General features: G+C 36.6%; 4 protein-coding genes and 1 long non-coding RNA gene across 8 annotated transcripts; 2 read left to right on the top strand and 3 right to left on the bottom strand.

The window, feature by feature from the left end:
* Positions 1 to 129: 129 nt before the first annotated feature.
* Positions 130 to 1459, bottom strand: LOC122281052. The gene has a single exon (XM_043092275.1). The coding sequence runs from the start codon at positions 1339 to 1341 to the stop codon at positions 319 to 321; it is 1023 nt and encodes a 340-aa protein (XP_042948209.1). The 5' UTR covers positions 1342 to 1459; the 3' UTR covers positions 130 to 318.
* A 449-nt stretch (positions 1460 to 1908) lies between these two features.
* On the bottom strand, positions 1909 to 5038 carry LOC122281053 (transcription factor ILR3-like). 3 transcript variants are annotated; one of them, XM_043092278.1, is made up of 5 exons: positions 4621 to 5037; positions 3193 to 3265; positions 2747 to 2824; positions 2505 to 2667; positions 1909 to 2383 (listed from the first exon to the last, which is right to left on the bottom strand). In XM_043092278.1, exons 1-5 carry the CDS (start codon positions 4637 to 4639, stop codon positions 2117 to 2119), a joined length of 600 nt encoding a protein of 199 aa, XP_042948212.1. In that variant the 5' UTR covers positions 4640 to 5037; the 3' UTR covers positions 1909 to 2116. The 3 variants fall into 3 exon arrangements, with proteins under 3 accessions (XP_042948212.1, XP_042948210.1, XP_042948211.1); XM_043092276.1 differs by having other exon boundaries at positions 3193 to 3255; XM_043092277.1 differs by lacking the exon at positions 2747 to 2824 and having other exon boundaries at positions 3193 to 3255; positions 4621 to 5038.
* A 587-nt stretch (positions 5039 to 5625) lies between these two features.
* LOC122282047 (photosynthetic NDH subunit of lumenal location 3, chloroplastic) lies at positions 5626 to 6744 on the top strand. The gene is made up of 3 exons (XM_043093967.1): positions 5626 to 5964; positions 6070 to 6356; positions 6447 to 6744. The coding sequence occupies exons 1-3, from the start codon at positions 5688 to 5690 to the stop codon at positions 6543 to 6545; spliced, it is 663 nt and encodes a 220-aa protein (XP_042949901.1). The 5' UTR covers positions 5626 to 5687; the 3' UTR covers positions 6546 to 6744.
* Positions 6745 to 7101: 357 nt separating this feature from the next.
* On the bottom strand, positions 7102 to 14286 carry LOC122282046 (kinesin-like protein KIN-14N). Of its 2 annotated transcripts, none has more exons than XM_043093965.1 (17): positions 13996 to 14283; positions 13617 to 13832; positions 13329 to 13473; positions 13136 to 13245; positions 12926 to 13045; positions 12640 to 12822; positions 11006 to 11215; positions 10825 to 10899; positions 10529 to 10675; positions 10213 to 10351; positions 9981 to 10090; positions 9388 to 9549; positions 9093 to 9298; positions 8629 to 8710; positions 8357 to 8461; positions 8159 to 8263; positions 7102 to 7465 (listed from the first exon to the last, which is right to left on the bottom strand). In XM_043093965.1, the coding sequence occupies exons 1-17, from the start codon at positions 14065 to 14067 to the stop codon at positions 7286 to 7288; spliced, it is 2367 nt and encodes a 788-aa protein (XP_042949899.1). In that variant the 5' UTR covers positions 14068 to 14283; the 3' UTR covers positions 7102 to 7285. The 2 variants fall into 2 exon arrangements, with proteins under 2 accessions (XP_042949899.1, XP_042949900.1); XM_043093966.1 differs by lacking the exon at positions 7102 to 7465 and adding an exon at positions 7616 to 7928 and having other exon boundaries at positions 13996 to 14286.
* A 5961-nt stretch (positions 14287 to 20247) lies between these two features.
* On the top strand, positions 20248 to 23070 carry LOC122280428. Its single transcript, XR_006229900.1, has 2 exons — positions 20248 to 20914; positions 21032 to 23070. It is a non-coding gene; the product is annotated as an uncharacterized LOC122280428 (long non-coding RNA).
* The last annotated feature ends 323 nt before the right edge of the window (positions 23071 to 23393 follow it).

Below are 23393 nucleotides of genomic sequence, written 5' to 3'. Positions count from 1 at the left end.
ATTTGTTGTTGGTTAAAGCTTCCCTATTCTTTCTTTCTTTCCCATTTTTCCTGATCTTTCCATGCTTCCAAACCATATTTATTCACTAAAGTGATTTGTTCACATCTATGATGAGGTTCTATGCACAGATTACCAGAAATACAATCTCATAATTTCGTATTAAATAAGCCCCGTCTTTTTCATACACCGATCAGGGATTTTTATATCACAGACTTGACATATCTAATGTCAGTAAAGATTACAACCTGTTTCTTTCAGGCATTTCAACGGACGGCTTGCCTCGAGATAATCAAAATTATAATCAAAATCAGAGTGGCTTTAACCTGCTTTTTTCCCAGTTACATTTGACACCAAATCCTTTAAGAACTTTGCAGATTTCGTGATGGGCGAATTGATTGCCATTAAATTATACAGAACATTCTCAACTTCGGTGATCGATGGCCGTGTCTTGAACCTCGAGACCACTTTCAGTTCCCCAGTTTCTTCTTCAACAAGAACCGTCCATCTCCCACCACTCACAACTCCATCCCTCACGCACTTGAAAATCACTCCCTTCCTCTTACTCAAAAGCCCTCTAACCTCCAACCCCATGAACGAATATATCACTTCAAATGACCCCACGAAGCCACCCAGCTCACCAAAGTTGCTTTCCTCCTCAAACGCCCATTTGGGGTTGAAAATCACCACCGGCTTAGGATACGAACTGTCAGTAACGGCTTTTATAACTGCCAACTGTGAAGCCTCTGGCACCAAAAAAACTGCCACATCGGCAGAACTCAATATTCTGGTATCGCCATTTTTGGTCTTCAATGAAGAAATGTCCGTATGTTCAATTTGGCTGGAAGACTGAATTCCAAAGGCTTCCATTGCACCTTCTCTCAAGGTAACGTGAGGCCATAGGAGTAGCAACTTAACAGGAGAGCCTTTTCTTTTAATGGGTAAGTCCTGAAAGACATCGAGAGCTAGTTGCGATAGCGATGCGGGCGAGTCGTCAATAACCGGAATTTCGAGTCGGAACCTGGGTTGCTTTAGCTTCTTGAGTTTACCGACGAATTTGGGGTTGTTGAGGGGCTTTTCTAAGGTGGATGAAAGGCAGGTTTTGGCCTGGAGGATGGCTTCTTCTTTGGAAGTGGGTGGTGTGGAAGAGGACAGGGACGAGCAGACGGATATGGGTTTACGGGGCAGAATTGGAGAAAAGGAGAGATGGATACGGGAATGGGAAAGTTGTTCATGCGAATGAAAAGGGAGAATCGGAAAGTGGGCTTTGGAGTGAGCAAATGGGATTGATGGCTTCGCAGTTTCAATGGTTCGTAGATGAATCTTGAGAAGATTGGAAGCCATTTTGAGCTTTGAAGTACCAAATAAAAAGGCTGTTGTGGCTTGAAAAAGAAAGGAGCACTCAAAAACCAAAACTAAAAAACGATGTAGATAAGGTTTCTAATCCCAAATTCCAACCACAGGCTACAAACCAGCTTATCAAGTCTCGAGTTGTAGCATAGAAACTGGCTGTCACCGATATTTATCGTTGAATGATTATTGATTGTTGCTGCAACATTTGTCCCAAACCAAAAACCGCACAGAGGTTTGATTAACATGCGTGTACACGACAGTACATCCGTTTACCAAGTTGATTATCCTGATAAAAATAGTTTCGGCCGTTGTTTCCACAGAAAAAATTCTCATGGATGAAAAGTACGAAAATATACCATCTTAACATATCAGGAGTCTTGTACTTATTGGATCAATGCTTGCTACTTTCTACAGTTAACAAAATGTCAAAAAGGTCAAAAAAGGCTGTTTCCTCATAGAGTGGAGCCAAAATCCGCTTCAACTTGCAGTGCCAACGGGAGAACCCAAAAGGCACGATGCCTCCATCAAAGCAGATTGCAGTCAAAACAGAAACAATAATTGCCAGACAAACTTATTGACATTTACATGCAAATACCGGCATCAATTCATAAATGTACCTTCGATAGAAAATAAAGTTTCCCATAAAATCCAGTTACAGCTTATGAGACTTGAGCAAAACCTACTACAGGCAATAGGAATGACAAAACGAATACAGTTTCGCCTTCATAAATGTACTTTCGAGTCCAAATCATCTTGGACTACCAACCTAAGCAACCGGTGGGCGGAGTACATGATCCTGTGAGGTATCCACTGCAGCAGGTGGCATGAATTGCCACATTGCGACTCCTGGGTAACTAATGAAAGGCACCAACTTGCTGCCAGGGGCCTGGGCCTGAGCAGCAAATGCAGCAGGCATTGGAGGAGGAGCTGGCAAGTAACCAGGTTGCGCATTCATGCCTTTCAGTTGCTGCTCCAACTTCTCTTTCTCTGCCTTCAGCCTCTGCTTCTCATCTCGAAGCTCATTTTTCTCAGCCTACACAAGGTACAGAATGGAACTTGCCTCAGAAAGCGATCATGTTTCCTCTTTTGGACACTGGCATTTTTGAAGCGACAAAAACGTAGTGTGGATGGAACAAAAATGAAAATAGCTTCACCTTCAACTCTTTAATCTTCTCCTGGAGACTTGAATTTGAGTCCTTCAACTTCTGGGCTTCACCCCGTAACTGAGTCACCATTCGGACAGCGTCAATTAAAATAGCAGCCTTGTCCGTTTTTGGAGGCCTCCCGGGCTCCAGAATAGAGCCCAATTCCACAAACCTAATCATCACAAACACAAAAACATGCATGAGGGGGGGAAGAAGAAAGAAGAAAAATAATAAGAAGAACAAGAGAATACTTGTCATTCAGTCTATCCCTCCTCAGCTTCTCCCGAGAAGCTTTGGAACTAGATGCATAGCATAATTCAGATCTACCCCTGCAGAAGATACAGAGGGACAGATAATGAAGATCCAATAACAAACTCATTGATCCATGTATCATACTTTTAACAATCAAGTTTGGACCCATTGTCTAACAAAGCACAGTTGTGATAATCGATAGCCTCAAGTTAAGATTCCATCTAATTACCTCGATTCTGGCCTATGTATGCGTCTATAGTTAAACTTTCACCCAGAAAATCTACTCAGCAAAATCATATGCTCAAAATCTTCTGAAAGCCCACAGATATAGGGAAAAAACATTCATGTAGCCCTTCCCATAAACTGGTGAACACAGTTTTAAGTAGCTCAAGATTTTGTTCATCTTATTTAAAGAAAAAGAGAAAAGAGGGAGTTGTATGTGTACCTTTTCTTTGGGCCACAGTCCTTGATGCCATCTGAATCCCCCAATGAGCCATCAATCTCCACACTAGACACATCTCATTTCATCAAACAAGAACAAAAGGACATCAGTAACCACACAGATGCAAATTAAAAAACTTAATAAAATAAGAATAATGCTACATACAATCGTGGAGTGTGTAAGCGCCATACAGTCGCTTTGAAAAAGAGTGAGGTCTAATGTTAAAAAATTAATTAATTTTTTTTATGTGGGTCCCATATTTATTCTCTTTTTTCGAAGTGATTGTGCGACGCTTACACACTCACAATTGCAACTATCATTTCTCTGGTAGAAGAAATGGTCAATCTCCAAAATAAAAATGGTTGCGTGGACAGAAATGAGCTACTATATCGAATCATGTGGGTCCCATATTTATTCAGATGGGGTCTAATGTTAAAAAATTAATTAATTTTTTTTCATGTGGGTCTCATATTTATTCACTTTTTCGAAGTGATTGTGTGGTGCTTGCACACTCACGACTGCAACTATCATTTCTCTGGTAGAAGAAATGGTCAATCTCCAAAATATAAATGGTTGCATGAACAGAAATGAGCTACTGTATCGAATCATCCCCCCCCCCCCCCGCCACGAGCTTTACTACACATAAGCCCACACACCACACAACACTTTTTTTTTTAAAATTAGATTTATTCTTTTTAAACTAATTGACTTCTTCTACTCATTATCCATATACCAAACATTTGGTAAAAGAAAAAAATAAAAAATAAAAAGATAAAAATAAGTTTGGTGTGTGAGCTTATGTTTAGAATTTTTCAAAAAATTTTTACCCCATCACTTAATCCATAGATATATCTCTCAACTTTAGGTACAGAAAAGAAGGTATAGTTCGATAAAGCAAATTTAGCAACGTCTAACTACCCACACATAAAAAGATTTCCCAAAAAGAAAAAATAATACCAAAAACGTGTCAGCGAACATGGACCTTGTCCCCAGAAACTACCTACAACTCCAATCAATAATGCGTTAAAAAGAAATGCTCAGGCATACGTACAACTAAAACAATCATTTCAACCTGCAGATTGTACAAAGCCAGACTCAGGCTCTGGTAAACATCAAAAGTATCCAATGACTAGTTTTCCTACATAATCATCAAATTCTCAATCATCTCAAATACACGAAATCAAAACTAAACAATACGGAAATTATAACACAAAACAGTTAAAAATTACCATTTGCCTTCTCATCCATCAACTTTGAACCAAAAATTTCAGCCCAATAACCAAACCGCAAGCAGCAGATTAAACACAATACAAATCCGGGAAACAAAACCCAACGAAGGAAATTTTTCATTTTTATTTTTTAAAAGCCCTAAATTGCTCAATGAAACAAAGTAAAAAAACCCTAATTGCGAGAGGTAGAGAAGTTTAGTACCTGACATTAGAAGAACCATTCAGGGCCTGTGCGGGCCAGGAGAATCCCGGGTTGGAAGCAGAGAAATGCCCATCGGTGACAGGGATATCTTCGATCAAGTCATAATCGTAAAGCCAGTTGGTATTTTCAGGGGAGACCATTTCGGTTAGGGGTTGAGTTTGCCGGAAAATTCAGGTTTCCCGGCGGAGAATCCGTTATACAGAGTAACAAACAGAAGCCGATGGGTGAGGGAGGGCTTGGTGAGAGAAAAAAGAGGGAGGGTAGTTTTTTTTTCTCGGGAAAAGAGAATCTGAGTGAGGTGAGGGCGTGGGGAAAGGAGTTTCGGCCTTGACCTTTGGGGGTTTGGACTGGTGGCTGGAGCTGGTGGTGTCTCGTGTCGTGAACTGTGGTGCGGTGTTGGGACTCTTCACCCATCCTTCGCCCTAGTAAATGGCTTTTCTTGGGTTTGGGCTTGGAGCCCTCTTAACAACACATCAGCCTCAGCCTTCTTCTCCTAAGCCCACTCGCACCCAACAGAAAGGAAATGTACGGACTTTCAAGAAAGGAAAAAAAAGAAAATATGTGATTAAATTACAAAATAGATAAGATTTTGAGATTAAACATAATTTTTTTCAAATATATTTTATATAAATTATAAAAAAGAAAATGTAATATTAGAGACAACATCAAAATTCTTATTCTATTCTTAAGTCAGTATATAAAATATACTTTATTCTATATCTTATTAAAAAATTATATTCTCAAATCAGTATATAGAATATACTGAATCAAATATTTACATAATATAATTTAATTTAAATTTTAAATTTTACAAATCAAATTTTATTATTTAAAAAATATAAATTATATTATTTACCTGCTGACTTAATAATAAAATAATTCTTAGATGCCAAAAGAGGAAGATCTCTGCTTTTGCTCGAAAAGCGAAAAATAAATCTCTATTGGCAAATTGACCAAACAGTCCTCCCTAAGGATATCCTTTACCGGTGGTCAGTAGTGGCCGGTACTTTGCCAAACGGATTTAACGGAAAAAAGAAGTCTCATTGTATCACTTCAGTTCCTCCACAATGGCTCGCATGGCAGACATAAATGGAATCTCCAAAACTCTCCCAGCCCTTCCAAAGCTTCCCAACGTCAAACGGACCTCAAACAGAGTGAAAATAGTTGGATTTCTAGGCAAGAAAAGCGAGGATCTTGGAACACACCCAACACAAACTACAAGAAGATTAGCAATAAGCCTTCTGTCCATAGCTCTTATCGGAAATTCAGCCAATGGGATGATATCTCTAGCCGACAATGGCTTCTGGATCGACGGACCTTTACCTGTGCCGCCTGTCTACAACGGTACGTAAGCTTTCAGTTCATAAAACTCTGCAGTTTGCTCGGTCTTCTTGCTTCGGTAGAAAGGGCTCCTTTTCGCGTTTCCTAACTGTTTCTTTTGCTTAATAGAGATTGCAAATGAGAAAACGGGTACTCGTTCATTTCTGAAGAAGGGAATCTATATGGCTAATATTGGAATCAAAGGTAGTGCCTATCGACTGAGGAAATATGCATTTGATCTCTTAGCAATGGCGGATTTGGTCGGACAAGATACTTTAAACTATGTCAGGAGGTATCTACGACTCAAGTCCACCTTCATGTACTACGATTTCGATAAAGTGATCTCAGCTGCACCAGTGAATGAAAAGCAACCTCTGTTGGATCTGGCTAACAGATTGTTCGACAGCTTCGAAAAGGTAAATCGGTTCACATAAAAGTTCAAAACTTCCCATGTCTATTCTTCAAACCAGAGCTGTTTAAAGAACTGTAAAATCATGTGTTGACAGCTTGAAGATGCTGCCAAGAAGAAGAATCTGCCTCAGACAGAATCATATTATCGGGACACAACCGTTATACTCCAAGAGGTCATGGAACGAATGGCATAATCTGTTAATCAGCTGGCCTGATTTACACATGATCAATGTACTCAATTTTTGCAGTGCTAAAACACAAATTGGATTGCACGATGCCCTCCCCTTAATTTTTAACAAGTATATTTAATCAGTTAACTTCCCATAAATAAATGGCCCTTTTTTGTTTTCTGAATGAATAACAAAACAGGCATCATAGTATGTTTCAAAGCTCTGGTTTCGGTTTCATGGTCCATTTCTCGATTTGTTCATATGATTCTTGCACAGGGGCCATAGGAATCTATCCTTGCTCAGATGTCCATGGTAATCTTCCTTGTATGGTTCCAATTTTATCAGATGTCCTGTAGGGACATTTTGGTTTCATGGTCAGTTTCACTTCAAAACAATAAAGATGCGACTGCAGTGCGTCTTATGGAATAGGTTGTTCCTTCACCATCCCATCTAGTACAGGTAAGTCAGTCGAGGAGGAAATCCTATAGTTGTACTGAAGGGAGTAATTGAGCTTCAGGGTCTTGATCGCTCGGGCTATTGCTTGGCCAATGAAAGGAGGGAATATCAGCAAAAACCAGTCTCAGCATAATTAGAGTTTAGAAATCATAAATTTATACTCTTAAATTAATACAAACTCAATATTTTCTTATATATACAAATAAACCCTACATCAGGATTATGCATCTCTTTGATACTTTTATCATTGATACAGAAAACTTAGGTGCCTAGAATAGAAAAAGAATCATTAATCTATCAAAAAAAAATCAGCCATAGCTTAAGCGTGAATCTGAAGGCCGCATGTTGGTTTGACGTCGAGGAGTCCCAATCTCACAAGCATTTACCCGGGCTGCAAAACGAAGTGAGCAAAGTGACTCACCCGCTGAGGAGGGCTCCGGAGAGATGTTTACAAACATCAATGTCTTTGAGTCCCCACCTAAACAAGGCTGGGTTCACCAGTGATTAAACAGGATTAGAACATCTACGATGATCATATCCAACCAATACCAAGAAAACAGTATTTTAGCAACAGTCTGTTTCTTTGCCTTAAAACAAAAATACAAACGTTGAAATTGTCCTTAAAACAAAGGTTGAAATTCCTCTTTCAAAATGGTAATATATTCGTTGCCAATCTTTCCAACAAAGAGTCTCTTGAAAGAGAAACAATAAAAAGTCAAATTCATCAGAGGTAGTGATTAGCTTGCTCTTTGTCCTGATCACATAAAAGTAGCATAGACAATGATATCATTCTAATACAAGTATACTTCTGGTCCGGGGAATGGCTAAATTGGGCAAGAAATTAGATCCCAACTTTCATCTCAACCACCTGGACTTGACTTACAAAATCCTACTAGCGATTCTCCATTTGGTGACCAGTTGTGATGATAATTCACACATATGTTGCCATGTCTAGAAAGAAGGGAAGTCAATAAAGCACAAAATGTTGTTCATAAAAGAGACACAACACTAAACTGCAAAAGCATTTTTATTTTTCTTCCAAGCATTTTCAAGGACAACCCTTGAATTTCTTCTATCATATGAAGAGAGACACTCCATGTCATCCATGGTGAAACTAGGGTATTAAAGAGTGCCTCAATAATTAAAACTAGATTGACTTCATTATTCTCTAAATAAATTACCTGAAGAAGATATGTAAGCTTCGAGTTCCTAAAGGGTATGTGGTCCTCCTTCTTTGCCAATGCAAATATAACATCACTTAGGGATGATAAACTTTTATTGATTGCCTGTTCCAGATGCGTAAAAGAAACAATTGATTCATTAAAACGACATGATCAAAATTTAAAAGAAACGGCAATCAGAATAGTTTGCATTGGTACTTGAGTTTCTTTCAGTCGGTCCCCAGTTGATCCACTTTTAGAAAGACGCTCACTCCCAGCAAGATCGATAAGATTCAAAACTCCTTGTACTTGTTGTTCAGTGCTCTAGTACATTGAGTGGAAGTTAATAAAAATAAGTTTCAATAAAGACAATATCTGAGAAACAGACGAGAGACATATGAGATATACTAGTGGATTTTGCTTCTTCTTCTCTTCTTTTCATGAGCAATACATGCTAGTGGAGGTTACATGAAGCAGGTAAATGTTTGTACCTCGTTAACACCGAATATTTTGAGGGTGAAAACAAAATGACTTCTCGATGATTGCTCATTCATCTGGGTCTTGCCTACAGACCTAAAAGGATACAAGTAAAATATTTATGACAACAAACCCTTTAATTGAAGTATAGGGAACTTTGGGACAAAAATTAGTGAAAGAAGAACACAATATCAAAATATTGCATTGTAGTTTACATGTATAGTTTAAACAACATTTACTATATGAAATTGGATCACATCTAACAAATGCTTATACCACCAAGGGAATTCAAATGCTAAACATATATATACGGATCCATACAAATATACGAAATGGAACAAAACTCAGAACCTTACAATTTGATTGAATAGCCATCCCTTACAAAACTACAAAACTATAAAACAAAATATAATTTATGAAGCAGAAACGAATTTCAAAATTGAAAATTAAGCTTGGAATGCATATTATGAATGGTTACCTGCTCTGTGCAGCATGATCTAGAAGGAATGAAACCTCTTTCGCACTTCGGACATCCACAATTGTAAGATCAGAGACATGCGTGTTTCCATTTGCATCATGTTTAATTGCATATTGCTTTGCAGAAACAGCATTTTCTGTTGAAGATGATCGATTTGTTGATAACAAATCACGAATCGTTTCATTATATATTTCCAACATTGATACCTACAGATATTTCTGAAAGTCAAATTTTCAATAATAACACATAAGAATACTTTCAGTTATTCTGCAAATGAAAAACTATTCTTACTCACCTGCATTTCATATTTCCAACCTTGAGGTTGAAGAGATTGCCTAGTTTGAAATATTTGTTCTAGTGAACGGGGTATCAGACCTTTTTGCTCAAGATGTCCTGGCCTACCCATCATGGTATAAGTTTTGCCAGAACCAGTTTGACCATAGGCAAAAATGCAAACCTGAAACACAAAAGCACCAACTATTTCTTAAGGCAAATATGGTGGAAATTATATCTAGTGTACATTATACTAGCAAAGTAGACTGGGATTCAAAGAGATACATGTTTAAAAAAATTCTAACTACTAATCACTGACTAATGAAGTTCCAATTTTAAGACCCGCTTCTGAAGTTTATGAGTAAAGTTCTGTAAGTATAATAGAATTGATGGGATGTTGAAGTATTTTTAGTGGCCTTTTTGCTTGCTTGTTAGTTCCCAGAATTCTAATCAGACACAAACAACACATTATTGAGAACCACGATGCTTTTCCATAGTTGACTATCCAACTTAAAGTTTAAGTTATTACGACTAATTCAATTTAAGATACTATTCTTTATATAAGTACACAAATTTTGACTTCAACATTAAACGAGATGGAGCTTCATAAATCACCTTATAACCATCGAGAGCGCTTTGTACGAGCTGTGAGATTTCGACAAAAATATCATCTTGTCTTGTGTCAGGCATAAAAACTTTGTCAAATGTGAAGGAATGTTTTTGCCCTGATTACAATATATACTTACATGAGTTCTTAATTTTCAAGACCTGATTTGAATATTTCAAGTAATCAATATTATGAGGAGAAAAAACAAATAGTCCAATATTTCTCCTCCAAAGAATGTACCATTTTGCACCACATCAATTCCCCGTCCAAGAGCTTCTACCGAAGTGGGATAAGAGAGAACCTTTCCTTCTGTGGTAATACCATCATCAGGCAAAATAGGCCGCACTCTGCAGAATACTCGAATGTTCCCTTTTAGTTCCTACAACATAAGCAGTTTAGTAAGTCATACATATTGCTGCTAATATAAAGATTTTCGCATTTAATTACGGGACCGGGGTTTACTCTGCAATTGTGGGTCTGAAGGGCCCTACCTTGGAAAGGTTCCCCCCGATATTAAAAAAAAAAAAAAAAAAAGATTGTCGCAAAAGAACATTACCAATATAGTATTATGTAATTTTTTACGTAGCATCTCTCCTTCCACAAGTTTGAATTCCGCATCTGCCAGGCGATTTTGTAATTCATTTATGAGTTTCTTTTGCCCTTCAAATTCAGTTCTTGTCTCAACTGCAGATGAATCAGAAACCTAGAAAGAGAGAAAATTTGGTCATAGTTATAAATCTACCAACATGATCAAATGGTTCATGCCTTTAGTTCCAAAAACCATATGGCACATATTCCTAATACAATAAAATTCCCATGACAACAAATGTTTGCTCGACTTTATATCATTACCTGCAATTTCTCCTCTGCAGTAGATAGCTGGTTCTTCAGAACCACTATTTGGTTATTTTGTGATGAACACGTCATCTGTAAAAGAAACCCTACGTCTCACAACCCTGTCTTTTTAAGAGTAAAGCCCTAAGATATTAATAAACAATAAAACGAATGATGTTACTGAAACAGGAAGATCAACCTCTAATTGATTCACTTTTGTTGTCAGGATGTCCAACTCGACACTATATTTTTCTGTAGACTCTTTATATTTCGTGGCATCAGTTGTTAAAATCTGCACTTGTGACAGCAAGCGATCACGATCATCTCTCACTTGGTGTAGCTCCACCCTAAGAAAAGCAACCTCATTCACCAAAGCATCCTTTTGCTTTATAGCCTCATCTTGAGAAGCCTATAAACATCAAATTCCTTTTCATAATAAAATTATAAAAGCAACCATAAAAATAAAAATTGAAGTAAGAAGGAATGAGAAATTTCACTCTTCAACCTAAAATTATTGAGGGGACTTGCTCATTTATTTTAGCTACACATTCCAAAGTAAAACCTTTACATATCAAAAACTATCTGCCATATTTTCTATGCAAAATTTCCTCCACATATTTGTTATATTTACAACAACCTCGATCAGAACATAACACAGATAACTTCCAAATATTTTCAAAATTTTTCCTAAGACAAGCTTTCATAAAACAACTATTATTGTCAGTATATTTGTGATCTTGATGAGCATTGTGGGTCTACATCCTAGCAGCTTGAACTATTGTGACATTTTTTATATACATATAAGTAAAGATACCAAATTTCATTAAAAATAGCTAGGGTGCAACCTAAGTACACACGGAGTGTACAAAGGAAAACACCTCATTAAAGCAAAGAAGGAGAAATCAAGTAAAAAATAACTACAAAAGAAGAAAAGTGATCATTGTTGTGAGCATTCTTTCTCAATTGCGCATAGAGGTTTTTAACTCTAATAGCATCCTTTGCAATCTTCTAAGTGGTGAGTGTCACATTCCTTCCAAATACTCTGCATTAAGTACAAATGATTCATCCCCATGCCTCTACGGGGAAATTGCATTCCATTTTACCTCTCTGAGCCAGCCAATAACCCCACCACCCTTTGAGGTATCACCTACTCAATCTCAAGAAGCCAGAATACTGAGACCCTCAAGGCCCTAGCCACCTTACAATGAGACAACAAATGATCAAGAGTTTCTTTCCTCTTCTTGCACATATAACACTAGCCCATCACCATTTATGCCTGTTCATACGTAGTTAAGATCTTCCCTAATGTTATCGTCCATACACAGAATGACACTCTTATGGGAGACTTACTCTGTCATATAAATTTATAATTTTCCAAGGAAAGGAAGGTCTAGCTGCAGGGTGTAACATTTGATAAAAAGATTTGACTTCATACATTTTTCTTCTTCAATGATTCATCTCGTTTTATAATCCCAATGTTTTATAAACCTAAGTGGAATAAAGTAGGTTGAGAAGCACAGGGACCAATTCCACTTCCCAATCTTGCACTAGTCTGATAAAAGTGATACTTAGGATCAGAGCCTAGTTGTCTATGAGGTTTCTAAAAAATTTCAACACACGCAATCTATCAGCAGTGTTAAAGTTGGTTCTTTCACAAAAGAATGCACCATTTCCTTGGTTAAACGATTGTCACACCAAGTTCTTTGGCAATCTCATGACGTACCAGCCATGTACTCTTACAGTCTTACCATAAGATAAGTCATTGTTCATCAAACGAAAAGAAGTTATATGCCTTATGCAATGGATAATTGTCCGTAGGAAAAAGAATCTCACTCTGGACAAAGTAAGTTGACCCCTTAACATGCTGAGGTTTTCAACTATAGTAGCCTTGTCTTTCTCTACACGCTTAAGCTCATCCTCAACTGTAGAAAGGTCCGTGTGCAGTTTACCATTGTACTGCTGTAAGCTTGTGTTGTAATCCTGTAAGCGCCTGTACATATCATTAAGCGATGATATCTGCATAATTCAGCAAACCCAAACGCAAACATTTAATAACAGTACTTCAATAAATATAACTAAAAGGGGAAGGACAAGGTCAGAGAAACGTTTTCTGTTTTACCTTCTGATTAGCACTTAAAAGCTCTCGTTGAGCTCTGGCAAGCTCTTCCGAAAGAGAAGCTTGTGTCCTCTCAAAATTAAGTCTAGCCTCTTTTTCTTTTGTAAGAGAGTCCATTGCAGCCTGATTTTGGAATTCAAAACATTTTATAGTTTATAAACAGCACTCATTCAAACAAGAACTTCATGACTATAGCATTTCGGCCGTACTTACCAACTTATCCAATTCTTCCTTCATAAATTTATCTTGTAAAGAAGCGTAACTCTTTCTTAGCTCCAAGATAATTGAATTCAGTTCTTCTTCCTTGTTTTTCATCAGTACCTCTAAAATCAAACAAATCTATCTATTTATGTCATCAAGAAAATTAAAATAGAACTCAATGAAACAAAAGAAATCAATCGTATACCCATTTCATCACAATTTTGTTTGGCTGACTCCAGCGCGTTCAGCAGCTTCTCTTGCTCAAATATGTAGTGTCCTTCAAGCTCTTGGAACCATTTGATGCATAATTTGAGCCTCTTAATGTACTCCACCATGTTATCACATCTTTCCTAGAAATCCAACCATTCAAAAAGAAATAAATTTGATGCAACAAGGTTCAAAATCCAATAAAAGAACAGCAGTTAAAGAGAAGAGAGAGAAAGAGGAAACATTTTTTTAACACGACGACCTCAATACTAAAATCCCCCCTAACCTTAAGATTGAATCTATCCTTCCTTTTTGGTTTCTCATTCAACAGTGCTTCAACTTCCTCTCTGGTCAACTCAATCCCTCCACACTCTGAACCTGCATTGCTAGCCGGAGCACTGTTCGGGCCGAGATCTTGCCCTCCATTCACGACCGAAAACGCTTGCCTGCTCCTCCCATTGTTTGCCGTCCCAACCATTTTCTCATCACCAACGCACCACTTCTGAAAAACCCCAAAAGAAATTCCACCAAATAGAAAATCTAAGAATAACAGTCTAACCCAAAAGAGAAAAACAAAAGCAATCCATTAATGAAAAATTCGAGAAGCTTGAACCCAGGTTTTGGAATTATGACTATAAGTTACGAAAGAGTAAATCAAAACTTACATTTGAAGGAGGCTTTGCGGTTGTGAGGTTGTTGTTGGGAAATGGAGGCTCGTTTTGGTTCTTGTTGGCCATTTTTAAGCATAAAACAGAGAGAGGTCGAGAGTGGGACCATGGATTGCAATGAAAGCTAACGTACAGTGTATCAGAGCCGTTGCTTGAACGAGCAGGAAAATGGGTGATCCAGAAAGGAACTAAACTAATGGTTGATAATATTCTAATACCGAAAATCAATATGTAAGAAACTATTAAATAATGAAAAAGCTTGAATCTTTCTCAGGTTTAGATTAGGTGCTTGGTGTTGATGGTTTGATTTCATTTCAATGACATTGGGATTTGAATATTTTGAAATGGGATCAGGCGGCAGCATGTGAGACAGACAGATTCGTTAGAATAATGTAATTCCCAAAGGGCCCCTCATCTAATTCTTTTTTCTTTTTTTTAATAAGTGAATAATAATTTAATTAATTTTCATCTCATTTTATCATCCCATCTGAATTCATTTTACATACTTCTGCCCCAATCGGTTTACAAGTACAAGCATTGAGCTCGGCTCGGCAGGCCCTTATCTAATTCTTACTGTTCAGTTGTTTTCATCCATACATGATTTGCCTTGTGTCATTAACTTCTTTATCGCAAGAGATAATTAGGTCCCTTTAAACATCTTACGTAAATGTATGGCTAACTTTGTCACCAAAAGCAGAAAGATTTACGAGCAAGTTAAGCATGTCTGGAAAGAGCCAGAGCCATTCATGGAGTATCCTACCACTTTGGCCATACCATATATACCAAAGAGAAATTTTGTGTAATAGACTCATAAAAAGGTTCTCTAAAGTTCCCCACCTGCTTAGAATCAAACAACAATTTTCTCTTGCGTTGGATGGGAGTCAAGAATTTTCACCTTTACGTTCGCACTAACACCCTTCATGCCATTCTCTCGGTGAGGTAACAAACTTGTTAGAAAGTTTAAAAACATCCATCTCAGAAGGTACTGGTTGTTGGTATTTCTATTCAGTTCTTGGTGCTCAGCTGCAATCTTTAATGTCTTTTTCACTAATCCTTTTTGGAAACTTCTTCTTTACCCATGCTCAAATTGACTCTCTCTCTCTCTCTCAAAAGAGCGTATGCCAAACTTGTTGAGCTAGTACTTCCACTAAAAATAGAATTTCATGGTGATATATATATATATATATATATATATATATATATATATATATTATGCTATATGAGTCTCCAGCTAAAGCAACAACTGATCCTTCTTTACCAAAGAGAATAAAGACCGTAATCCTTTCTGGCAATCTTGATGTTCATAGCTTGCCTTTTCTGATCTGATAGCTAATCAGAAACTGCTGAAAGGAGATCAGAGGCAATTAATCAATGTCAGTGCATGCAAGCTGCGACTCTATTTCACTCTGCACATTACGATTGCATGTGTAATATATGACAATATTCAAAGGGTCTACGTACGTACGTATTGGACTTTTACAACTTGGTCGCATTCAAAAAACTTAATAAATTAGTGATAGAACTAAGTGCTGGTACTGAACTTGCTGCCTCCACAAGCAACGTAGGTGCTTGTTTATGACTTATCGTAAAGACGATGAAAGTTTGCGTCTGCTGTAAGCCCAACATATCCATTTCCTTGACATCTCCGGACGCATATGGATAGATATGAAAAGAATCTAGTTATAAGCATAATTACGAATTAATATATATATTAATTTAATGTAATTAGTCAAAAATATATTTTATTAAAAATAATATTAATTTAAATTTTGAATATGAAGAAATCAATATTGATATGTAAATTAATATGCGACTTTACTTATACATAATAAAACTTGATGAATATTGAGACTGAGTCAACTAATCTCCAAAAATAATGTCAAGCCTGCAACCACTAAAATAGTTACAACATTCGTTGGTTTAGATTAGAGATGAAATGAGATAATTTTAGATGAAATATAAAAGTTAAATAAAATTTTGTTAAAATATTATTTTTTAATATTAATATTATTTTAAAATTTAAAAATATTGAATTGTTTATTATATTTTATATAAAAATTTAATAAAATTATAATAATAAAATGAAATACTTTCTGAATTTAAACAGAACCTAATCGGCTGGTCCAATCAATTGAATATGTTTCTAATTAAACAATTTGGTTTATCCAATAATCTTCTACATATATACAATGCGTTATCTTTTGACAATTTAAATAAATATATTATTGTAGAGATGTCATCGGATGGGCATAGTCAACAAGTCACTAAAAATATAATGTCAGCCTGCAACTACCACTTACATTTGTTTTAAGAAAAATGTTAAATATATTTTAAAAATTTATATAAAAAAATTATTCCTCCACATATCAGTTTTTTATATACTGAAAAAATTGAAATTTAAATTTAAAAAAAAAAAAATTAACAAAATGAGTCTTATAAATAAAAATATAATTACATGTATCACTGTTTTTTATGTCGAGAGGATTGATAAATCTTGGTGTTTGCTATTACTCAATTGAAATCTTCTAATTAGGCAAGTTGGCTTCTTAGGATAATCTTGAAACTTATATTTTTGGGAATATAAAATGGATATTATTAGTGAAGAGATCTCATGATTTTTGTCACATAAATAATGTTTTATTTAGGAGGCAGGAGTGTCATTGAAGAAGTAGTTTGGAAGTCTCTTTCTATTGTTGTGACTTTCAACTCAATGAATCATATTCAAAGGAACATAGAATATGTAAGTTTACTCGAAGGTTCGAATCTTTAGAACCCAAGTCTATGCACATGGCACGTTTTCAGGTGTGGAATCTTGATGCTTTTTAGAGCCGGATCAAACCCATCGGGTTGACCACTGTCTTGTGCTCTAGTCCTGTCCTTACGTGACTACGTGTCCTTTCTGTAATACGTGTGTCAATACATTTATCTGTTTTGCATTAATATTCTAATATTTCTCTCTTGAAGCATTTGATTGAAGGATGATTTACAAAGGGCCAAATCTGGATCGTTGATGTGTTTTAAGCTAAATCACGTGAGAGGCTCGTGCTTTCTTCACTGCGTTTAAGAGTTGAGCCGCTGGATTACTTACACGTGTCAGCATCTCTTGTAATATATATATATATATGTGCTATACGGTGTAAACCCTAGTTGATTTTCATTCTGTACATATCAGCCGTTTCAGAGAGAGAGAGAACAGAGAGAACAGAGAGAACAGAGAGGGGGATTAGGGTTTCGGTGAGTGTTCCTTGTAGAGAGAAGAAATCAGAGTGATTTCTTGAGGTTTCAGAGAGGGATTTGTGACTCTATGTGTACTGAGGCTTCTCTGTGAAGTGTTGTTCATCAATAAAAAAGCTCTGAGGCCCATTCCTGCCGTGGACGTAGACCATTAGGGTCGAACCACGTATATTGGTGTGTTCTTTCCTTGCTTTTAGTTTCTTTATTGTTCTTATTGTTCATATTTGATTCCTGATGCTTTCTTGCGATAATATTGGAAGATATTCATCATTTTGTTGATCTGTATAATACTGTTCAATCTCGAGGTGTATATTGGTAATCTGGACATCCATTGGTATACTGCTGTTTCTAGGGTTTTGATTATCATCAAATCTGTTGTTATTATGAATATTATGTTTCTGTTTGGGAATATAACAGAGGTCTTATATTCGGTGAAAACAGAATAGCTTTATAAAATAAAACTTTAGTCTATAATATTATAATAACATTAAATCTTTTTCAATCAAGAAAGGGTTTCTTTTATAACACTTTCTTTTTTTAATTTAGGAGTTCATAAGAGCAACTGGCATGGCCTGCACCCATACTTAACAAAATAATGTTTTCTTTGACAATTTCTTTTTTTAGAAGGAGATGGTACCTAATTTTATAGAGAAATTATCAACTAGCATGAATTTTATTGTATTATGTGACTCATATTGAGTGGACCACATGTACAAAGAAAACAAGCTAATGTCGTTGTTCAGCGAGGTAAGGGGTATTAGAGGCATTTTCTAATACCTTTATATGGCTAGGATTAATATAAATATAGATGATGTAACCGTACTTAGATATAGTGAAATTTAACCGTTGCTCACTCGTATGGATGTAAACATATTGCTAAACTACATTAAATCTATGTGTTTTTCTTACTTTCTCTCTTTGATTTTTCATAATATTTATCACAATTGTCGCACATTTCACAACAAGTTTTTATACCATGTATCAACCTTACTCAAGAAAATATACACTCAAATAAATCCAAGCTGGATAATCCATCTCAGCAACTCTAGAAGTTTCAATATTCCTCCTATTATAACAAACTTTTTTTTAAAGGTACCTTTTTGTTCTCTGCGCACTCACTGACTTGGTGCCTATATAAGAGATGCAAGACTCATTGTATACACAGAACAGTTACAACATATACAATTGCAATATTCAGAAGATGTCTATCTTTATTTTTACTCTATTGTTATGGTATCAAAGCTGCTAAGACTAGCAGTCTCTTTGATACTTTTCTACCATGGCCACAACTTCATCTTCTACCCTTATTTTTTCTTCTTTTTCATATTTAGTTCCTCTTAAACGTAACTCTGAAAATTTTTTACTCTAGAAGGTATAGATATCAACTTATCTCAGAGGCCAAGACCTCTACTCATATGTGGATGGCACTCAGTCTTCCCCTCCAAATATGATTTCCTCTGAAGAGGATTCTACCCAGAAGATCAATCATGCCTATCTCTCATGGCAGCAAACTAATCAGTTTGTTTTAAGTATTCTATTTTCATCTTTAACAAAGTCCATTATTGGTCATGTTATTACTATAAAAACGTCACGAGACCTCTGGATCTCCCTTGAAAAAATGTTTAGTTCTCACTCTCAGGCAAAGGATTTTCAAATCCGTTTTCAGCTTACAAACTTGAGTTGTGGTGAATAATCTATTTTTGATTACTTTAGTAAAGTAAAAATGTTAGTAGACACCTTTGCTGCCACAGGAACTCCTCTTTTTGATAAAGAATTTGTCACATACCTATTAAACGATCTTGGGTCCAACTATGAAAGTTTTGTCACTTCTGTCGCTACCAGGTTAGACCCAATAACCCCTCATGAGCTCTATCATTTACTGCTTGTTCATGAAAATTGTTTAAGTCACATTGCTTGAAGCATAAGCCTTCAAACTCCTTTTGAACCATTGACAAATTTTAGTTCCCGTGATCAACGAGAGAGGTGCCTATCGTGGCGGCCGTAATGGCCGTGGACGAGGTAGGTTCCCTTCAAATAGAGGAAGGTCTTCTCCCACCTCCAATAACAATTTTCAACACCAAAATTCCCAACCCACTCAGCCAACCTGTCAGGTGTGCAACAAAGTGGGCCATGTTGCCATCCAATGCCATTTTCGCTTTGATCATGCATATCAGTATGATCCCCCCAGATCATTCTCTGTAAATTACACATCACCTTCAACCATACCCGATCCCACGTGGTACCCTGACAGCACTGTTACTCATCACATTACCCATGACCTATCCCAGCTGAACCTTTCATCTGAACCATACAGTGGCACTGAGCAGATGCAAGTTGGCAATGGAACTGGGCTATCGATTCAAAACATTGGTAATTCTTCACTCTCTCAATTCTACTTCGTTTAAACTTTATAATCTTCTTCATGTGCCCTCAATAACAAAGAATTTGGTCTCTGCTTTAGAATTTTGTATTGACAACTCATGATTTTTTAAATTCCATGCAACCCACTTTTTGGTAAAGGACCAGCAAGCTCCTCATCAGTGGTCCTACACGTAATGACCTCTATCTATTTCCATCATCTCTTGCCTCTGCATCTCCATCAGCTCACATTGGTGAAAAAGCCTCTATTGATTGTTGGCATCAAAGGCTTGGTCATTTGTCTCTTGAAATTGTTGCTTGCATCTTGTGCACCATATGCTTGTCATATTTCCCAAACTTTTCCTTTACATGTTCTCAATGTCCCCTAGCCAAGGCTTATCAGTTACCATTTAAATTGCAAATGTGTTTACTAAACCGCTGGTTTTTTATCGATTTTTCAGTCTAAGATCAAGTATTATTGTGATTGATATCCAAGTAGACTCAAGGGGGCATATCAACCTTACTTAAGAAAATACACACTCAAATAAATTCAAGCTGGATAATCCATCTCAGTAGCTCACACAGAAATTCTAGAAGCTTCAATATTCTCCTTATATTATAACAAACTTTTTTTAGGTTTACCTTTTTGTTCTCTGCGCACTCACTGACTTGGTGCCTATATAAGAGGTGCAAGACTCATTGTATATACACACAATTACAATATATATAATTACAATATTTAGAAGATGTATATCTTCATTTTGAGAAATGATATTTACAGTCGTGATTATATAAGCGCCGCGCAATCTTTTTGAAAAAATTGAATTAATACGGGACCTATAAGAAAAAAAACTAATTTTTTAATCGTAAATATCACTCTTTTTCAAAATAATTATACGATATTTATACATTTTATAACTATATATAATATAACTCATTTATTTTTTTCACTAGTGTTATCCTGTAGCAAAGAAGCGGGCGGAAGAAAAGTCAAAAAGAAAATTTTATATTTTGGGTTGTAATGCTATTCTAGGGACCTCTTTCATCGTACATCCAGAACCCTAAAAAAATGGGCCAAATTCCACTAAAATTTATCCTGAGAGTTGGGTCTCGATGAGCCCGAAGGGATCTGCTGACCCATCTCTTGTTCGGGGTCATTATCCATTACAACCAATACCAGTAAACAAGCACGATGGTCTTCAAAGAGCCAAACAGGGTCTGGATGGATGGGAAGGAAAGAAGCAAAAGGAAATTAGGGAGGAAGAAAACGCCCAAATCCATGGCGGTACAGCGCCCTCATTTGCGTAAACTTGAATAATTGGGTGTAATAATTTCTTAATCCTTATTGATACTATTGATTCCTTTTATCTATTGAAACGATACATACGTAGAAGAAATGACCTCTCTGATCATCTGTCACTATATTATAAATTTTGGGCAGCTTATATTTTGCAGCTTTGAAATTAAAATGTTGCATCCAGTCTGTTTTGGATGGGAGCTTCAAATCTTGGAACAGGTCCCTCCTGCTGACAGTAAGCGTTAATCACCCTTTTGCTTCATTAATTTCCTATATAGTCGTGTTCCTCGAGTATTTGTAATTAGTGAAGCAATGGAAAAACATTATGATCGAAGCGGATTTGGGCCTTGAACAGTAGTTCAGCACGCTATATATAGAGAAGATAAATAAGTTACTTTACGCTATATATAGAGAAGATAAATAAGTTACTTACCTCCAAATGATAAAGATCAATGAATTGTGACTGACTTTGCTTCGAGGAGCCAATTAGCTCTAGCATGGCCCAAAGTCCTCCATGTAAATTAACAATTTTCATGTCTCAAAATGAGATGTGCGTCCACTTACAACTAGGAGTTGAGTTACTTCATACAAAATATGATGTCACTCCATCCATCTTATTAGTGTTTGCTCTCATCTTCGATGCATTTTAAACTCTAATTTTCGCTATTCCCTGTCTTGATTTGAGAAAGAAGTTAGATGTTGTGTATATAATATATATAGAGGAAGAAGTTAGATCATGCTATCTAGATTGCATGAAAGTTGTTAAAGCAGTTTGCTTTAATTTACACCAACTTCAGAATCTTTGGCAGCTACATTTCCTTGAGGATCACCATCCAAAAGGTTCGTGGGAATTCTAATTTCCAGGAGTATGTCATTATTCACGTATGCCTCTATTTTCCTCCAATCCGCATCTTCTGGCAGCTCAAGCCTCCGAACATACCCATATTCCCACCAATGCCCACTTCTCCAGTCCTTTGCCTTGGACTCTCCTTGCTGCCTCCACTGCCCAATAATTTCAACAACCTTCCCTTTATCAACGAACACTTGAACATTATTCCCAACTCCTGTTTAAAACATAACTAATGTCACTGCACTTTATTACACCGCTCTTGTTAAAGCATGCAGTTTTTCTTACATTAAACATAAATATGGAGTTTTGGCCTTGTCCCCAACTCATGATCATCCACGAGGTACATAACATATTATTTTCTCATTCTTTAAACTTGGAACCAAGATTCTATGCATGTTTTCGATATTAGGAATAGGGTCCCCCTGTACCAGCAGATTTACCTTCGAGTTAAAAATAATGCCTCACTACTCCTTGGGTCTATATCTTGCAGTCTGACAACTTCCTAGTTGCTGTTCCCTTGGTTAATGAACATTAAGTTTGTAATTTAAATAGCAGAATCAGATGAAATTGAACAGAAAACTTTAGGTCTCTTACCTGGAAGTTCTGCTTTTAGTACATATTCATGATCTGTCTGAAACCAATCGACAGTGCTTCGGCCAGAACTCCTGAGATTAGATAACAAGATATCTGATTCAAACTCCCAGAGAGGGAAAGCATCTGAAGGATCAAAGAATTTCCCGAACAAGAGTGGACTGAAAAGTGACCCTTCATTGAAAACCTTGTGCACTGTCGGGCTGCCATGGAAGATGAATCTCTTGAAGACCTCTTCTCCTAATGAGATACACCATTTGTGCGGAGTTTGATCGCCTGTATGAACTTCGAGCTGTTTATGACTTGCCATTGAAGATTAGAAGAGTAAAGTTTGAGAACTTGACACGGAGAGAGTGTTGGGTTTGTTCCCTTATAGTGCAAGCGAAGCCTTTTGATGAAAAGTAGCGCACCAATTCCATGAGAATATTTAGATGGCTGTAAAGCTATTAGGAATATTTTTCTTTTCTAGAGATTTCTACCTCATCGATAAGAATAAGTTATGGTAGGCGAATTATTGATGCAAAGAGGCCATGTGGCAGCCCATGCTTGCTTGCCATTTCTATGTGGCAAAATGGAAATGTACTGAGTCAAATATCTGGAAGAAGACTTGAGGGTGCCACGAGTCGAGCCGTATCTTCATGGAACTCCAAAAGTCCAAAACTAGCCAATTCAATTTTTATTTTTATTTTATGATTATATTGGAAGATTTTGAGAGGGAGTTTGAACAAGACCTCTCTTTAGAGATTGGGTCTCATACCATCTAAGCTGCAGCCTTTTTGACTAGCCAATTCAATTTTGTTGGCAAAGCCATTACTCGTTCGCCCTAAGCAGCCGTAACCTGTAAGGTTTTCTCTGAATTTTCAGAGGGGACGCGTGGGAATAATATCATTAGTTCTTATTTATTTGCATTGGAGTCGGAAAGTTAAAAGGAATGTAAGAAATCGAAACTTCAATATAATGAAAAGCCACGTGAAATATTTATATCTATATATATCTCTATGAAAAGCCATGTGAAAGGATATAGCCTAGTGAGTTTTTACACGATGCATGTTATTTGGAAACAGA

This window comes from Carya illinoinensis, chromosome 11, assembly GCF_018687715.1.
Source record: "Carya illinoinensis cultivar Pawnee chromosome 11, C.illinoinensisPawnee_v1, whole genome shotgun sequence".
NCBI lineage: Eukaryota > Viridiplantae > Streptophyta > Magnoliopsida > Fagales > Juglandaceae > Carya > Carya illinoinensis.
The sequence above is the reverse complement of the archived record's forward strand: the minus strand, read 5'-3'. Positions and strand labels throughout refer to the sequence as shown.

Coding starts and splice junctions, on each gene's coding strand:
- LOC122281053 (XM_043092276.1), bottom strand. CDS start 4,760: ATGGTCTCCCCTGAAAATACCAACTGGCTTTACGATTATGACTTGATC. Junction 3,256..4,620: donor AATGGTTCTTCTAATGTCAG/GTACTAAACTTC, acceptor AGATGTGTCTAG/TGTGGAGATTGATGGCTCAT. Junction 2,668..2,746: donor AGGGATAGACTGAATGACAA/GTATTCTCTTGT, acceptor TGTGATGATTAG/GTTTGTGGAATTGGGCTCTA.
- LOC122282047 (XM_043093967.1), top strand. CDS start 5,688: ATGGCTCGCATGGCAGACATAAATGGAATCTCCAAAACTCTCCCAGCC. Junction 5,965..6,069: donor TGTGCCGCCTGTCTACAACG/GTACGTAAGCTT, acceptor TTTGCTTAATAG/AGATTGCAAATGAGAAAACG. Junction 6,357..6,446: donor TGTTCGACAGCTTCGAAAAG/GTAAATCGGTTC, acceptor ATGTGTTGACAG/CTTGAAGATGCTGCCAAGAA.
- LOC122282046 (XM_043093965.1), bottom strand. CDS start 14,067: ATGGCCAACAAGAACCAAAACGAGCCTCCATTTCCCAACAACAACCTC. Junction 13,046..13,135: donor AGGAAGAATTGGATAAGTTG/GTAAGTACGGCC, acceptor TTCCAAAATCAG/GCTGCAATGGACTCTCTTAC. Junction 7,466..8,158: donor AGCTTACATATCTTCTTCAG/GTAATTTATTTA, acceptor TGGTGAACCCAG/CCTTGTTTAGGTGGGGACTC.
- LOC122281052 (XM_043092275.1), bottom strand. CDS start 1,341: ATGGCTTCCAATCTTCTCAAGATTCATCTACGAACCATTGAAACTGCG.